At 38.3% G+C, this 18,369-nt stretch overlaps 1 protein-coding gene across 1 annotated transcript in view; it reads left to right on the forward strand.

Annotated features, from left to right (window-relative positions):
- Nucleotides 1–4,311: 4,311 nt before the first annotated feature.
- The window catches only part of GNPTAB (N-acetylglucosamine-1-phosphate transferase subunits alpha and beta), a gene marked incomplete at its 5' end in the record, with an annotated part of 40,649 nt that continues 26,591 nt past the window's right edge, over nt 4,312–18,369 (forward strand). Inside the window, 6 exons of the mRNA XM_029087285.1 lie at nt 4,312–4,397; nt 10,040–10,159; nt 12,038–12,079; nt 12,831–13,036; nt 13,724–13,788; nt 14,057–14,191. Of these exons, the coding sequence (XP_028943118.1) occupies nt 4,312–4,397; nt 10,040–10,159; nt 12,038–12,079; nt 12,831–13,036; nt 13,724–13,788; nt 14,057–14,191 (654 nt within the window). The remainder of the gene's footprint in view (nt 4,398–10,039; nt 10,160–12,037; nt 12,080–12,830; nt 13,037–13,723; nt 13,789–14,056; nt 14,192–18,369) is intronic.

Genomic DNA, 18,369 nt, shown 5'->3' on the forward strand with positions numbered 1-18,369 from the left:
CCGTAGGCCCGCCGGGGCTGCGGGGCTCTGTCGCTCGCGCCCTGGCCCGGCCACCCTCAGCGCGGCCCAGAAGGGCTCCCCGGGGGCTGTTGGGTGGTTTCTGACAGCCCTGGCCGGCCCTGGCAGAGGGGAGCTGAGAAAAATCTGCGTCCTCGGGAGCTCGGGTCTTCTTGTCCTGTGCAATTTTTTCCACCGCCCTTATCAGGTGATTTATTAGTGCTGCATTTATTTATTTTTCCTGTTTGACTGTTCTAAAGCTTGTGCTGGATGTAACCTTCAAATGGCACCCCAGAGTGACAGCATCTTTCTCCCTTCCTGCGCGTAAGGAGTTAAATGCAGCTCCTCTCCAAGCTGTCTGCAGCTCAGCAGAGTCTGTATTGCATTGCTCGCTGTTTATTACTCGCGTTTGTCTGTTACTTTGTTAAATGATGTAATATAGCTTCCAATTTTTCTATACGTGATTTTATACAGATATATATTTTAAAGCTTCATTTCATATTACCCTATCTATTTTGGAAGCCATCAGTGAAAGAATCTGGAGGGGGAAAAACAGTCCTGCTTCAGTGTAGGGTTTGAGAATATAGTAAGTATTCAGGGAATTAAAGAAAGTATTTTTGCCAGTGTAAAAGGATGTCAGTGCTAAATACAAACAGACTGGAATTTCCTGATTCCTAAATTATTCTCTTTTTTGTCCTTTTTTTTTTAATTCTCCATTTTATTTTGATAGGCTTTTTCAGATACAGAAAAAGAATGAAGAGCCATAAAGAGTATTATCTGAAACTCTTGAGTGTAGCACAATCAGAACTTTGTTTTGTGTATCTGTACATCTTCTTTGCTTAAAGTACTTCATCCCTGCTGTCTTGCAGGGTTCACAAGTTCCTGAAACACTTGAAAGCCATCAGCTAATTAATTAGTTCTTTAGCACTCTTAGGCACCTGTTTGTACATGATTATCAACTTGGATTGATGTATAGCTCTTGGTGCTGTGAAACTTTGAGTATACTTTTGCCTTTCTTCAGAATGGGGACTTAAGCCCAACTTTGGGATTCCTTAGTACTTTGAAGGTTCTTTAAAACACCTTACTAGTTGTCCAGGTTATGGCTGTTTTCACTGAGAATCAATCAGAATCACTGCTCAGAATTATTTTCCTACCAAATCTTAGTTTGCTACTTCTAGCCCTTTTAGAGCTATTTAGAAAGCTTAGGTACTATTTAGACAGTGAGCAAAGAACTGGCAGATTCATGGAGGAGTAAACTTTCAAAATTGTATGTTAAGAGGGGGAGGGAAGTGACCAGGAATGTTTAAAAAATGCAAAACAAAACAAAACACCAAAACCCCCACCCTTTATGCAATGACCATACAGAAGCACGGTAGGAGATCTTTGCATGCATTTTGCTCTTTATGTTTTACAGTGTTGTGTTTTGGTAAACAGTGGTAGTTTAAGGATTTAGGAGTGACTAGGCTTGTGAACGGCATTAAAACTTTTTAACAACTATAGTGGGAATGGAAAACACTTCTTCAGTGCAGAGTCTGCAACGCAGTAACTAATAAAAATATATAAGATAGTTTTGAAAATGAAACCAGAAATCTTTCTAGTAATTATCAGGTCAACCATTTTTAACAATCTACCGGGATCTGCCAAGCAATAAGAAGCAATGTGAGGCAGTGTTTATCAGACCCTGCAGGTCTGCTTTTTCCCCACCTCCAAAGACAATTTTTTCATTCCAGTAGGTAAAAATTAGATCTGCTTGCTTAGATTCATGCTAATACGCATATTAATACTGGCATAAAAATGTATGGCTGGGGGCAAATAACTTGAGATTGGTAATGACATCCTCACAGCCTCAAGGTGAAAATGAGCTTGATTTCAAGAAAAAAACAAATGAACAAACTTGAGTTCAGTGAAGTAACAGTGCGTTGAGCATGATTCAGGAGTGTTTCTGCAAAAACATACAGGGCAGCCAGATTTAAGTCAGTGCTGTAACCTAGTCATAAGATGCGCTTTGGGTTTAGGACAATTTGGTTCTAAACCCCCCTCGGCTGTCCTTCTGTAGGTCGCACAGCTTTGCAAAATGTTTTATAACAGGAACATGCCAGAGCCACTGTTACCACCTGTCTGATACAGTAGCTCCTAATAGAGGGCGTCTCTCCCCCTTTTTTAAATGTTGTTTCCTTAGTGGTTTTCTAATATCAGTATGTAAAGTTGAAGCAAAGTGGCCTCCAGGCATTGTTGCAACACAAATACTGTTGGAGGAAACAGTTATAGGAAAAAAATGTATTAAATGGGAAGAGCTTATCATTTTTCCTAAATGTTTTTTAAAGAGAGTCTTTAAGAGGGTCTTTTTGGTTATAAAAAAGCACATGCTTGAATGGTTAATGTTTTTATTCTGGAGAGCTGTGTTATTCATATAATAAATTACATTCTTACTCAGATACTTCTGTATTTCTTCAAGAAGCATATCAGCGTGTGTCAATTCATCATTATCATTTGTAGCAAATGTTTCTGCCTGGGTATCTTCTGGTGTGCACTGCGTTAAGCTTGTGTATTTGGCAGAAGGACTAGTGACTTGCGCATGAAAAAGTGTGATAGTGTGTTTTTAAGACAGTTCCTGATTTTGGTATTTAAGGGAGGAGATTTTATGCTTACCTGGGAAATCATGTGCCCTTTGTGTAAGGGGAATGAACTTGCACAGATATGATCTTGGTTACAAAGAGACCGTTGGCAGCTTTGTCAGGAACTGTGGGTGTGCTTGTCATCCAGACAGATGATGGGGCCTCCCTGCTCTCTAGAAGGGTTTAATTTGCTTCAGCAGGCATGAGGCCATAGAGATGTGTATCTTCGTGAAAGGGAGGGAGGAAGTCTGTATGTTATGGTTTTGAATGCTGTCTTAGAGAAATGGCATATTTCATAGTTCCTGTAATAAAATAAATAAGCAATAGTAAAATTTAAATCTAGGATGACTGTTATAAAGTAAGTACTATCCTTTCCTGGTGTTTTTTTTCCTCTCTAGTGTATATAAATACGTACTTATCCAGGTAAAATAAGCCACCACACCTTCATCTCTAAAGCAGCACAGGATGCTACTGTAGTTTTTAAGGTTGGACTTCCACTGTAAAAGATATCATAGCAAGTTCATCTTGGAGTAGAACCTGAATGTTTTATACTACTTTTATCTTAAATTACTTTTACTCTTAAACAACTTTTTTGCTATACCAAAGCATATTAAGCATTTTTAGTGTTGAAAAGCCTATTTTTCTTTTTTTCTGTTTAGAACCATGATGTTAGATACTTCATTAGTAATCAAACATAACTAAGTGCTTTTGTTTTGTGTGTGTATATATATGTACATTTAAGAATGGAAACAGAATGTAAAGTTGCAGCTTTCCAAAGTAAGAATTGGCTTGTGATTGGTTTCCCATATAGCTCCTTTGTGAAAATGCCCAGGACCAGGGACGGCTGGTGAGGACCATTTAAGTGAGGCACAGCTTGACCTTTTAACTAAGCAGCCTTGATGGCTGGATGATGCGTGTTCCACCATTTCTGATCTGCTCCAGTAACCAACTAGAGGAAGTTCAAGTGCTCTTGGTTTTTAAGGTTCATCTTTGTATGTTGGTTTAGCTCCATGACTTGGCTGACTGCAGGGTCGGGTGAACTCCTCTCAAGCTAAAGGAGGGTGGCAGAAATGCAGGGGGGTGGAAGAGAGGCTGCAGCCTGCAGAAATACTTTGTTGTTGGGCTAGTCTGGCTGCAATGTAAGACACCACCTGTATTGGGAAATAGCTATTGTGTTTTAAGTTTGTGACCAGGTCAGTCTGCATAATTTAATATGCCCTTGCCTGGCTGTTTGTTTGCAAAGCTCAGATTCCAAAAGTGTGTATACTTCAATATGGCCTGTATGAGAATTGAAAGGAAGACAAGCAAAATTATGCGTGGGGGTTGGGCTTTCCTGCTTGTATTGAAATATATTTGGTTTAGGTCTTAGATTTGGGAAAACATTCCTGAATTTTTAAAGGCTAAGAGACAAGGGGGAGGTAACCTAAATTAATAGTAGCTTAAAAAGTGTGTCTGTAAAGCATGGAATCCTTTCTTGCAGAGAAAAAACAAAGTTTGTTTTAATCAAGTGTGCTCTTAAGTTCTGGGTCTGATTGCTGGCTCAGTGTCTTGATTAAAGATTGGTCAGTTGCACATAAATGCATAGATCAATTTGAATGAAATTTATCGTATTTAAACATTTCAAAATGAGAAATTTAAGTGTCTAATTTTAGAAGGTGGTGTCATCAAGTGTTACTACTTTGGTTTTTTTTCTTTGCAGGTTGTCTTGGAGTGGAGTAGAGACCAGTATCATGTTATGTTTGATTCATACAGAGACAACGTTGCTGGCAAATCATTTCAGAACCGGTGAGCTTTACTTGCAGTTGACACTATTGCACATTTTACCATTCAATGAGTTTTCAAATATTTATATAGAATATTCTAGATGGAGTACCATGCTGTTGAATAGGACCTTACTGTATGGGCTCTAAATCTGCAGCAAGTTTCAAACTTAGTGGTTTTAAAATTGTGAATTAGTGCTTAATATCCCACCTTGGAAGATGTTTAGCAGTTGGAAGCTCTAGTCATATAACAGAGTTTACATTTTAAATGCATTTAATTAATCCAGTTTGTAATGAAACATCAAAATGGTGATAATGTTAACAATAAAGGGAAGATGTGACATGCTTTTTACATTAAGATCGGAAAATATAAGTACTGTACCTGCCTGCTTAAAATTACAACTTTCAGTGTTTTGAGAAGTTATTTTTCATTTACCTTACATTCTCTGTGTCATCTTATGCGGGACATTATTTAGTACAGAAGTCGCAAAGGTAGTAAGAAGTAGCTTTTTAAAGCTGAGTGCATGGGAGAAGTCACTCACAGCAAGTTAGGAACCAAGTCACATGGGTCATTTGTTTCAGTTGTGCTAACTGCTGCGGGACTTCTTGTGGTTTCATCATTCGTGTCTGAATAGTTGTGGGGTCTGTTGCTCAGGAAGTCAGTGGACTGTGAATTGGTAGGTGGAAGAAGCTACTAAAGGGAGATATCATCTGACTCTTAAGTGTTGATACACTTGACTGGAAAAAAAAACCAACTGACAGCAGATGCTTAATCTGCCTTGAGGTTTGTTGAATCACGGGACAGTAGAAATGATCAGATCAGTTTGTCACACTTTAGCTGGTGCAAGACAACTCTATAAAAGTACGTTGCATGGTGTCAGTGAATCCTGTGTGCTTTTCTAGTCTCATCTCTTACTCCCCTCCCTCATTTTCCAAAGGGAGACTTATGAAAGCAGAGTGATACAGCTCGTATGGATGATTAACTTAATGTTTACGTGTTTCTGCAGTGCTGAGGTGAAAACATGGTAGTTTGTTCGTGTCAGTACTCACATGCCTGACTTTGTGATAATTAGGTACAGTGCTTTTATAAAATTGTCAAGTTTGTCCTAAACAAAATCACAAATCTTACTGTTGTGATGTAGGTACTGTACTGTTATGCAGAAATGTGTAAAGCACTCTGTAGCTAGTATAGATTTCTGTGAATTATAAGCAAAAAATCCAGTGCCTGGGGAGGAACTATCATCTGCCTGAGCAAAAGCTGAAGGTTTTCATGATGGGTGCTTAAGTTTTTCCAGTTCCCCTATATGCCTTTCATACTTTTATATTGGGTCTGACAGGGAAGTTTGTTATGATACTTGTTTACAGATACAAACTTCCCGTAAAAATCATACCAACAAAAAGTCTTTGTGGAGACATACTTCTGGGTGTCTGTTAGCTTTTAGAAGTCTCTTGTCCGTTTGTTTTTAATACTGAACTTCACGAGTGCAGCAATGGACCCCTTCTCACAGTATGAACTCTATCAGTGGTGGTTTGATGGAGTTTTTAAGGCTGGTATCAATGCAACATGTAGGGTGTCACATGGTTTTTACATAAACTGAGGATTGTGGACTTCCAGTTTTGATCCTACTTTATCCATTGATTTTAATAAGTTCTTGTTTTATTGTTAGAGAAAAATACTCAGAATTGGAGAACAGGTAGTTTGTTGGATTGGAAATTAAGCAGATCCACTGCTTAATGGAAAGTAAAAGCTGTGTGGTGTTTAAGAAATATTAATGGACCTTCAACTGAATTGAAGTAGTGTAATCTTCTAGGAGCTTTTCAGTAAAATGTCTCTGTTCTTGTCAAACAGTTGTGGTATAAACTTTTATAAAGAAAATCTCAGTGTAAAAATTAGACAAATTTGTGAATGCGAGCAAGCTCCTTTTAACTACAAACTCAAAAAGCTCTTCTTCCTGAGTAACATTAAACAGTGATGTTGCTAGCATCATTAGTTACACCTGTTGAACACTGTTCTCTGCCAGACCAAGGAAGACTTCTTGTTTTACCTTGAAGTTTAGCAATTGCTTCGGTTTGCTTTTCCCTCCTGTTGCATGCCCTTTGGCATCCCAGGTGCATTTTCCAGGTAGTCATATCGGCTGATAAACTTCCTACTTACATTGCCCAGGCTCTTAAGTGGCTTGAGACAGTGGAGTAGAAATTCTGGGGCTTTTTACCAGGCCACCTCATCCAAACCCATTTTTGAAGACTTAGTTTTGGTATGAAAATAAAAGGGAGAGAAGGAAACCACATAATGGCATTGCATGTATGAGAGTCTTGGAGAAGAACTCTGTTTTATTACTTGTCACCAGCAAATTCTGCATTTTGGCAAACGCTGAAGTGTAATTTTGCTATTCCAGGACATGGCCAAGTCATATTTGAAACTCCAAATTATGTATGGAAACAAAATGTGAAGGAACAATCCTCAGCTTTTAAAATGTACAGGCTGATTTCAGTATGGTACAGCAAGTGAGAGCTGTCAGTGGTTGGGGAGCCATTAACTGCTGAGCAGAGTGAGGCCAGAGAGAAGATGCACAAATTAAGGAACCAAGAGATACTGGAGTGGGAATAGCAGTGGAACAGCTGAGTCGCCGTTGGTGGGTAATTGCAGAGATGTAACAGGCAGGAGGGCTGGGAGATTTACAGTGAGGAGCTTAAGGGTGTGCTAGACTTACACTTGTTCATGAAGAGGCTCAGCAAGGTTGGAAATCGCTGTATGGGAGCTTGGGAGAGATCCAGAGGCTGTGGTACTCCTTCAGCAACAGTGGGCACCGAGACAATGAGGCTTTGTCTTCTAGCAGCAGTCTCCACTGTGAGCATGGCTCTTGTATGTAAACAAACGTTATGCATATGGAAAATGCTTCCTGGCAGGTGCGTGGAAGAGGCAGCAGGTGACAGGTCTTCTGTCCTTTCTGGAAGAGCTCATGGTTCTGGCTTTGTCTTCAAGCAGGATCTTATTGATGTTTTTAGGTTAGCAAGTAAAAAATGGGGTTTTTTTGAAAGAATAAAATGTAAAGGAGTATGCAAAACAAACCTCAACTTACTAATTGTTTGGGAGTCTCCATGGAGGTTTCCAAAGTCCGTGTTTGCTGATATTAAAATCAGCAGCAAATGAGAAAATGGAGGATTTTCTGTAGAAAGGTGTTACATAATTCCCATTTAGGCAGCTCATCTTGGGCTTAATCTCTTTGCCAGATTGATATTTGTGATGAAGACCAAATGTATAAATCCACATGAAGGAGAAATGCAGCTACAGAATTTGAGGGAGAAAGCTTTTGATCTATTCTGACCTTGACTAATTTGCAAAAGTCTCTGCATATTAAAAATGGTGTTTGAGAAGGATAATGCGGAAGTGGCTCTCCTGTTCCTTTTTAATTTTAAAGCAACATGCCACTACATGCTTTTCAAAATATAAACTGACAGTACTTTTTAAGAAGCCATGAAACCAACCAGAAAGCTTTGTCAGAAACCAAAAAGGTGAAATCTTAACAGTGTTACTGATTCTAATTGGGAGCAACAAATTAATTTGTGTATGATATCTGTTTATTATTATGTTTGATAACCACTGCTTTCTCAAACAATGAATGCTGTGAAAATGCACTAAGAAAAGTTATCTGAGTATTTGGATAAATTTTAAGCAATTGAACTAGTGAATTGGCAAACAGTTCTCTTGCTTTAGGAGCCTTTTTTTCCCCTTGTCTGTATTTCCATTGGTAATAAAGAATGAGCTTGCTGTGAGAGTTAGTTCAGAGTTGACATACCTGCATCTGACTAAAAATGCCTTTCCTCTATGGAGTTTATTAGCATTTGGCTGTATGTGACATAATTTCAATGCTAAAAATTAAGTGTAGCAAATTACATAGTTATATGTGCTGTTGCATAGAAACACACTTTTAGCAAATGATAAATTAGGGAGAGGCTTCACTGCAGTCAAAATTGCCCCGTACCCAAGAAAGAGTTGGAGTTGAGGTGTTTTTGTTGGGGTTTTTTTGACATTTTATGTTCTCCAGTGAAGCCTGGGTAAATAAATTCTGCCCTTTGCCCAGAAGACTAAGGGTTGGGCATTTTTTAAATCAGCTGACTTGAATCAGGTGCTTCCACCTAAAACATTCTTGCCCTAGCTGTAGCATTCAAGAACTGTTGATCCAGTAATTTAACTGATCATAACAAATGTAGGAAAGCTGGAAGAGCTCCTGCCATTGAATTTCTACTCCTGTGGAGGACTTTTTGATTCAAAACGTGCCTTGAGTTGCACCTGTTAATGAACCAGAAGCTAGTGTCATCTCCTGAGAAAGAGATGAAATAACTGATTAGAAGGGTATTTGTATTCAGTAAATTTACTTTTTAGCCAGTTGAGAGGGTAGCCTCCTGCAGAGGCGTGTCAGAGGTGAGAGACTTTCTGGGTGGTGTTGCTGGGAAAGGCAGTGCTTCTTAGACATTCAGACTGTCAGAATGACCCACTGTTACCCTCTAAGTGTTGTAGCTCAGTTAGGAACAGTGATGAATTCAGTAGATGATGTTCTGTCTGTTGTGCTGTGACCAGCTACTGGCTGCCCTTTTACTAAATTTTGTACTTTAGTTATTGAATCTCAGGCAGTAGAAAATGAAGCTGGGTTGAAGTTGTCTGCATGTCATACTGTGCAAGGGAAGGTGGAGGAGATACTCACCTGTAAGCTCTCTCTTTTTAGATACTTTTTGAAAGATGCAGTGGGTGGAGAGGGAACACCTTTCCTTGGAAACCCCATTGTGTGACCCCATGAATCTTAGCATTAGAGAGATGGTCAATGTTTACTGGGCTGTCTACAGTTTAGTAAGTTATTGAATAGCTTTGACACTGGAACTTTGAAAATAATAGTTAGGGCATCCTGCTGCTGTCTGGGACTGAGAGGTTCATCTATGGAGGAGCCTGGAGTACCCACTGAAACAAAGCCTTGAGGAGGAGATTATCAGAAACAAATAAAAGTTACCCAAACCCTTTTCTTTTCGTCTTAGGTATGCTAGGAAATCTGTAACTGTCCAGAAACAGCTCCAGGATATTAAATTATGTCAAGAATGAATTTGGCTGTTGTGTCTAGAGTCCGAATTCATGTACTGTACTTAGGTTGTTGGTTTATGAATTGCCCTGTTAGTAATATCTAAGAGGCACTCCTAGGATAAAGAGCTGGTCCTGCTGAGATCTTACAGTCTCTGTGCAATTAAACAGCAAATATGATTTAAGTCTTTATATTTCGTACTGTCCTGTGTAATGTAATTGGTGAATTAAGGATGTGCCTGGATGCTGGTACTGATTTGAGAAATATTTTATGGGTTCAAAGGAGTTGGGTTATAGGTTAATGCCAGTGAAGTAACTAAATGTTCACAGTGAAGTAACATAAAGTTCAGTTTTCATTTAGTTACTGAACTGGTATAGCTACTTTATGTCCTTTTCAGTTTTATGTCTGTGCTGTTTTGTCAAAAGCTTGTGTATAATTAAGAGATTATATATGTAGCTAAAGAGAAGCTTTTTGCTTTGTTTTGTTTGCAGCCCAGACACCAAGTATCTCTGTTGTAGATAGAAATTGCTATCGTAGGACGCCACAAACACTTATGTAATATTAAACAGCTCATGTAGCTTTCATTTGAATTACATAGGCTTTGTTTACCCATGCCAATTGATGTGGTATACACCTGGGTGAACGGCACAGATGTTGAGCTGATCAAAGAATTGCAACAGGTCAGAGAACAGATGGAGGAAGAACAGAAAATAATGAGGTAATAATCTTATGTGGTTTTTTCCCTTTAACCAGCAGCAGCAATCTAATGCAGTACTAGTCCTCTTTGTTTTTCTCACATGTTACTTAATGTGAAAGTTCAAAGTGCGTTTTCTCACTTCATTTGATTATTCTCAAAACCTTGTTTCAGTTCTATGTTTAGCTATACAGTACTGTCTAATCAGGTAACTGCTTAAGATATAAAGCATAATAAATTAAAGTAATTAAGGCTGTTCTGTCTTGAATTTTTAAAATGCTATGCAGAAAACTGTGGCTTGTGTATGTCATTTTGTATTGATTTCTGTAACACAGTTTGTAATTAATAATAAAAAATTATATCTCAAATGTGTAACCTCTCTTCATCCCCTTCTTCTCCCACCCCCTCAATATTTCTTTTTATAATGGCTTAATAAAATCTTAAGCATATATTTCTTAAAGGCTCCTTTTTAAAGTTAGTAGTCTCCCAAACACTGAAACTGAGAGGAAATAATTTATTCATGTTATAAAGGGATGCGTCAGGAGGGAAACTAAGGAGGGAAAGACATATATTGCTGCATTTGGTGTTAGAGACTGTGCCGTACTATCCTGCAAAATTACTGATCTAAGGCTTCGAGCACAGGCTGCTGCAGATATCTTGGATTATGTCTTTTAACCATTGATTCAGTTCTGCATAAGCAACTCTGTGATCATGTGATCTGTTTTGGCCAGAGGAGATGCTGAATCGAAGAACCAGTCTGTATATTCAGGGTTGTAAAAGTTTAATTCAAAATAATCTGAAAACCACAAGTGAGCGGATTGATCTGATTTTTAATATGTTATGACTTGCAATTTAGATACCACTGACAATGTGATCACAAGTGAAATTCTGGATCTTTATTTTGCTACCTAAACAATGAAAGTACTAATAGAACTTTAAATCCATTATGTTTAAACATCTTAAACATAGATGTGTTCTCTCCTCTGAAAAGCTTCCAAATTTTACTAATCTTTTCCTAGCAGTTCATATAGCAAATGTTAAGAGCTTTTAGCTTTGTCATCACTCACTCATCCCATTGTAAAATGTCATTCCCATTTTACAAAGAGGAAAACTCATACTGTTTTTTTTCCCTAATGCTGATCTGAAAAGTTAATACCAAGCTTATGAGTAAGACTCATGTCCATGCCATGTTCATTATCTACAGGGGCACCTCCTTCTCTCCCTTGTAGATAACTTTTTTCCTGTACTTTGCAATCAGTTAGCACTGTTAACAAAAAGCTGTTTCATGGGATCAAAAGATAACTGCAGAAGACAAAAACAAGGATGCTGTAAATCTCTGCTGATGAGTGTATATTGTGTATTGCATAGTAAAACGTTGTAACTTTCTTGTTGATGGGCCTGAATTGAGCTAGTCATAGTCCAGGTGCTTTATTCTTCAGTGGGAGATAGTAGCTTGATGGGTGCTATTTTGATTATTATTTATCATCAGCACTGCCCTGCCTTTACATTAATCCTCATTAGCTTATACATGCACACTGCAAATACATGCTAGACCTTATCAGAATATGTATGTTAGGCAAAATAATCAAGTCACCCTGGTTTCTTACCAGTGTTTTTCGTTATCAACATCAGTTTCATTAAGTGTCTAATAATAACCCCTGAAAATCCTGTTAGCAAAAAGAGTCCTACTGCCACAATTTTCAGCACAACCAAGAATTTTTGAGCTGCACAAGAGTGAGCAGTGAGGGGCATGTGTGTCAGCTTGTGCTCACCTTGGCAGTTTTATCACTGAGTTATTGGTGCTTTCATGTGTCCCTGACTCAATTAACAATCTGAAATTAGACTAAATTCCTTACTGTCAACTCAGTGTTATTCAATGTAGTTGTTTTAATTTTGTAATAGGGAAATCCTTGGAAAGAATGCAACAGAACCAACAAAGAAGAGGTGAGTTTTTGTAGTTTTGGGCATAAATGGAATAAATTATATCATACTTATTGTTAGTTGAAAGCAGATGCTGGCTGGGGGGGTTGTTTGGTTTTCTGTAGCATGTGCTTCCCTTCCTTCTATGTCACTTTTAGAAAAGCTGACAGCATGATAGTATAGATGTTGATTAGAAGTAATGTTGTTGTGACATTTATGAATGAGCTTCTTAAGATATGACAATTTCTGTAGTTCAGAAAGCATATCTTTGTCACTAATTAGGCATAGTTCCTATTCAGAGTGTCAATTTTTAATATATATGTACCTGGAGTTTTATAATTCAAAAGCTTGAACATTTTTTCAGTGTTGCTTTTACTTGCCATTTGTATGTGTGCACTGCAAGTAATTCTCTGTGGAGGGACCAGGGACCTCTTGTGCCTCTGCTGCCAGAAAGCTGCAGGGCCTGGACTGTCACATTCTTTGTTTGTCTTGGTTACTCTGTTATTTAGAGATCTTTGTAAGGTCTCTTCTGTGGGCAAACTTTGAAATCTTGGAAACTTTTGAAAAAACAGTTGTGGGAATGAACTAAACTGTAACAGTCAGAAAATCGCCATCTGCAGCAAACTAAGCATGCTCTTGGTAATTTCACCCTGCCCCAGCAGATGTTAGAAATAATTGATCAGCTTTTACAAAAACATCCCTTGTTGCATCTAACATTGATTTTTGTCTCAAATTTTCTACTAGTGTTAAATATACCTTTGGTATTTTGCTGTAGTGAGAAGCAACTGGAGTGTTTGCTGACACACTGCATCAAAGTGCCAATGCTTGTCCTGGATCCTGCGCTGCCTACCAACGTCACACTGAAAGACCTGCTGTCCGTTCATCCTGCTTTACAAGCTGCTAGCAATATGTTCTTTGTAGCAAAACCAAAAAATCCTTCTACCAATGTGACAGTGATTGTTTTTGATAGCCCTAAGGATGGTAAGAACCTATTTGTCAGATTCTAGTGAGTTTTCTAGAGGAAGCTTTTTAATAAGCTAGTGTGTGATTTTTTTTTTTCCCTGCAATGGGAAAAAATGTGGCTCTGCCACTAATTTTCTGTTTGACTTTAGCAAGTAGTTCAGTGTCTTACTCAACCTCAGTCTGTTCCTCTAAATGATGACATTGATGATACTGTTTGCTTACCTCCCAGACAACTGATTACAGATGATTAGAGTACCATGCTTTAAAAGACTATTGCGAAACAGGTTTGAAATCTGAATATCTGTGTTGCACTGGTAATCTCAGAAGACTGGGATTTAGACTGAGCAAGGTTAGTTTTAGAAATCTTTTAATTGCTGTGAAGCCTAGTTGGAGTATTGTGCAATAAGTTCTGTCCTTGCTTAAAGGATTGCATACCTTAAAGCAAAATTATCCATGTGCTCAGCATATGTAAGTAGGATCTTAGAGCAGGTATGGGCTTCTTATTTTGTTTAATATGTAGTGCCTGGCCACTACCAACCACTGGTGTTTATTTTACCACTAAGGATTATTTACCAGTTATAAAGACGACTCTTCAAACCATAAATATAAATCTTTTTTAATTTGCAAAAGTATATCTTAGTTTCTGTAATATACAGAAGAAGTTACTTTCAGTTTTTTATTTGCAATGCATTTTATTTATTCTAGTTGAAGCTGCCCATTCTGGAATGTTAAAAGACAACAGCAAACAGATTGTATGGAGAGGTTACTTGGTATGTACTCTTAAAATCTGTTGATTAGCTTTTGTGTAAGTTTAACTTTTTGCACATTTTTATAAAGTGTTTCTCTGCTATTCTCTTTCCATAACTTGTATGTAGTAAGAAGTGAAAGCTTTTAAAATGACCCTTATTTCAATTTTGAAGTTTGTGTTAAGTGACAAAATATACACTATTAAATCTGTCACCTGATGAAAAATTAACAGATAAATATGAATTACTGTAAGTTTAAAGAAGTCTTTATACCCTGTTTTGTTGTTTTTAGACGACAGACAAAGAAGTTCCAGGTCTAGTATTAATGCAAGACTTGGCCTTCCTGAGTGGATTTCCGGCTACATTCAAAGAAACAAATCAGCTACGAACAAAACTACCAGAGAGCCTGGCCTCTAAAGTAAAACTGGTAAGGGTCTGGAGAAAGAGTAACTTAGTTGTGTTGTTTTTTTGCAATGGTTCACATGTGGGATCTCACCCACCTAGGATACATAGGATGTTTCTGATAGTAATCTGTTTTTCTGTGTGACTCTTGTTTTCTTGAGTTGTGAAGAGTAGTAAATAGTGACACAAATAGTTTTTTCTCTGACTGCAAGTTAATAGGCATTAGATTTTCAGCCTGCAGCTGATTTAATAAGTACTAGCCTTATTGATTTCTCACAGCCATTTACTATAAGCTGTTGTCTTGCTGAAGTATGATATAACACTGGCTTATTTAATGTGACAGAATTTTGTTTATGTAGCTTCTTAGTTTTTTCCCTTCCCTCTTTGCTTTTAGAATCGTTATCTTAATAGTAACAACACTGGATTGTTTCACAGCTGAATGCTGTATTTCTCTCTGCCAAGTACTCTGTATGGTCTTGAGCAAGATGCAATTCAGCGTACTCACCTGTAAGGCAACAGCAGATCACAACTTGTCTGACTGCACCATCCATTAACATTTTGTGCCTTCTATTCTCCCCTGCCATTTGGACTCTTTTTCCAGTTCCAGACAGGTTTAACAGATAGGTAAAAGTTTCAAAAGTCTATAAAAATAATTGGCTTATGTATTGGAAAGAGATGTGATTGATGGTGTTAAAGGGGCTGAGGCCAGGGAATTTATGGAGGTGAAGGAGTTAGCAGGGATAAAGGGATGCCAGTCCATGGGTAATCTGTCTTTGTTAGTCTGATACCCATGTATAGGATTTGCTAATTCACTTTAAGGCTTGTTCTTGGTGCTCGAATGAGTATGACTTTCTTTCGTTGGCAGGCTGAATTAACAAATGATTTATTCTGCAATTGCAGAAACTATATTGCATAACCCCTTTTTGTAGGCTGGTCACACTCCAACTTAATGCAAGGTGAATTTCTTCTTTCTTGTCTTGGCTTGTGTTAACAGGCTGTCTTAGAATCTCACTAACGGTAGAAACCTTCTGAAGTATTTACATTTGTACCTCTTTTCTTACTTGTGCTTAAATTGCTTAACAGTGAGAGCTCTTAAACAGTTATTCAAGCTTAAATAGCTCTTTTCTTTTGCCTTTCTTTACATGTGTTGTGCATTCAGAGAGTGGCTATGGCTTTTGCTAGCCTTTGTTTAAGCAGTGCTCACCGCACAGCATTGAGTCTCCATTCCTGTCATTCTTCTGACAGCCCTTCCCTGCCACTTCCATTGTCAATTTGTCATGTTTTCAACCAAATTGACTGTAATTTTGTACAACATTTTACATGAGGCATCGCCATAACTTTTTACATGGTAAAATACATGTAGTATGTAGCTAACCCAAGGCCAGCACACTGTCAGAGACTTGCTATGTGCTAGATTATGCTTCTTGAAAACAGGGCTGCCACTGTTTTCAGATAACCTCCCTTGCATCCTTCCACTGCTGTGTTGATGCTGTTCATAAAAATTGTCTCTTGCTATTGTGAATCTGTTGCTAGTTTGGGTTTAATTACCATCTTTCTACAGTCTGCTACTGTAGAGAGATGGTAATAAAGTTTTGCTGTCTGAGGTGCTAGGTTATTCAAATTTGCATGAGGAGCATTGTTAGTTAAATGCTTCCCGACTTTAAACCATCTGAAAAATTTTCTTTTGAGTGCAGGTTCACCCATCTGGATTTGGAACCTTTTGTAGTTCCTCACCACAGCTAAAGTTACAGGTTCTTGGTAGTTGTAACACATTTGACTTAATGGAGCTGAAGACCTCAGAATACTCTTGACTTCAATTACCAGCTCTTTTCATTTGTTAAACTTGCCCTTTAGCATTCAAGAAATTAGTAACAAGATGTTCCTTAATTATTTTCTTTCTGTTTCAATTAAAATCACTTCGTTTATGTTTTCCTGACCTGGAGTTATTTTCTGGGAGCAACTCTTCTGTAACATTCTCATTAATTACCAAATCAGTATCTGAAGTAATATTGCCTCTGTCAGTTCAGAGATCATCTGTTGTAAAAGAAATCTGCCTGCTTCCACCTCTGGGAATATGTGGAAGCACCATCCTAAGCAGTGTTTGTTCTGTGATTGAACATCATAGATATAAGCTCTCACAGTAACATAGTTCTGAGGAATGTTCTCCCCTCAAACAATATTTGGAATTTCATTCTCTGTCCCTTTATGCTCTTTTTCCAAAATGATTTTGACTCAAATCAGTTTTTATCTATAGTACCCTACTTTTTTTTTTTTTTTTTTCCATTCTGGTGCCTTGTATCATTAACTCCTGATGTTCCTTTGTCAGAATAGCTTTTATGTGTCTTTCTTGGACCCTTCAGTAGCTTTCTGTCATTGATGTTCTACCACCTTCTCACCTTCTGTTCTGCCCTTTGATGTCTGGTGTCATGGCTTGTACTAACATTTCTGGTGCTAAAACAGACCTCCTTTATGACAAGAATACCTGTTGTTGTGGGGTTTTTTTCCTTTTTTTTTTTTTCCATGTTACCCAGCTCTCCCCAGGTCCTTTCTAACTTCGTTAATTAGTTAGTTGTGGTTATTTCTCTAATCATAGAATGGTTTGGGTTGGAAGGGACCTTAAAGATCATCTAGTTCCAACCCCCCTGCCATCACCAGGGACACCTTCAATTAGGCCAGGTTGCTCAAAGCCCCATCCAACCTGGCCTTAAACACTTCCAGCGAGGGGGCATCCACAACTGCTCTGGGCAACCTGTTCCAGTGTCTGACCACCCTCACAGTGAAGAATTTCTTCCCAATATCTAACCTAAACCTGCCCTCTTTCAGCTTAAAGCCATTTCCCCTTGTTCTATCACTACCTGCCTTTGTAGAAAGTCCCTCCCCAGCTTCCTTGTAGGCCCCTTCAGGTATTGGAAGGCTGCTATAAGGTCTTTTGGGAGCCTTCTCTTCTCCAGGCCAGTGACATATAGTTTCTCTGTGTTTTGCATTGTTGTCCAGATGCACATAAAGGCTGCATCTCTAAGTGTCTTAGATATGTCTTCCATCTCCTTGTTTGCTTTTATGGAAGCAATATCGGACGCCTGTTATCTTTCTACATGATTTTTCCTTACCCTGCCTTGGTTTTGTTTTTCTCATCCTCAGTCACGTGTCATCCAGTTGATGACAAATCTTTCAATTTCTGCTGTTTCTCTTTTCCTTGGTGAGTTCTTATCTCTGTGTAAACATTACCATTGTGATCAACTCATTATCTATTCCTAAGAGTTCCTCTTCTGCAATTTGATTAGGCATATCTCTGTATGAACACATTTTCTAAGATCCTAGCTCAGAATCAGTTCTTTGTTTGGTGGATGCTGTAGGTAGGCAGTTATGGTAAACATAACCAAGTGTGGCTTTCTCCTTACCAAAGAGAGAGATACTAGTTTAATTCTACAGTTAAGTAGAAGAAAGTTTATTTACAGTCCCCACTGAAATCCGCAGCAATTCCTCTGCTGTTACAGACCTTAGGCATCTAAGGTCTGTGAAGTGATGTGAGATGCCCAGTGTAGAAGAAGGTTCCACCCAAGTCTAGACTAGACTTTTGTCTTATAGCCGCCTCCTCATGCTCAATGGGTCTCTGCATGCTCTAAGTGGCTGTTTCTTAATACAGTGCTAGAAGTAAAGAAATAATAATTAAAAAATTAAACAATGCTGCTATTAGAAAGGTGAGAAAGAGAGAAGTGTAGCAGTTGGTGTTTGGGTTGAACATTGGTAATGCTGCTTTAATTGGATTGCTCTGGTTTGTTTGATTTAAATCACTTTTGAATCCAAAAAAGACCAAAAATCGCTTGCACATCTGGGCCACATGTTTCTTGTTTTTAAAGTCTAAAAATCTCTGAGAAAAGCTGCTGAGCTCTACTAGAGGGGGTTAAATTGAGAAGATTTAATATATAATGAAGCAATTTCCAAGGTGAATTATGTATGTTATGGTTTACTGAAATTTTTTACTTATGACCTGCACTGTAATGTAGTGATATGGAAGCTTATTTCCAGATGAAGGGTGAGCAGCAGTGTGTCTGCTGATCACATTTGTTGTTCTAAGTCGTGTTTGTGATGACATGTGATTTGAAAATTTTATTCGGCTGCTTTTTCTTTTCCGTGCTTTCTTAACGGTGCCTCAGTCAGCCAGTAGATGGAGGTGTTACTCTGCTTGTGCAGCTGCCTCCTGCT

Source organism: Antrostomus carolinensis, unplaced genomic scaffold (assembly GCF_000700745.2).
Source record: "Antrostomus carolinensis isolate BGI_N321 unplaced genomic scaffold, ASM70074v2 scaffold7951, whole genome shotgun sequence".
NCBI lineage: Eukaryota > Metazoa > Chordata > Aves > Caprimulgiformes > Caprimulgidae > Antrostomus > Antrostomus carolinensis.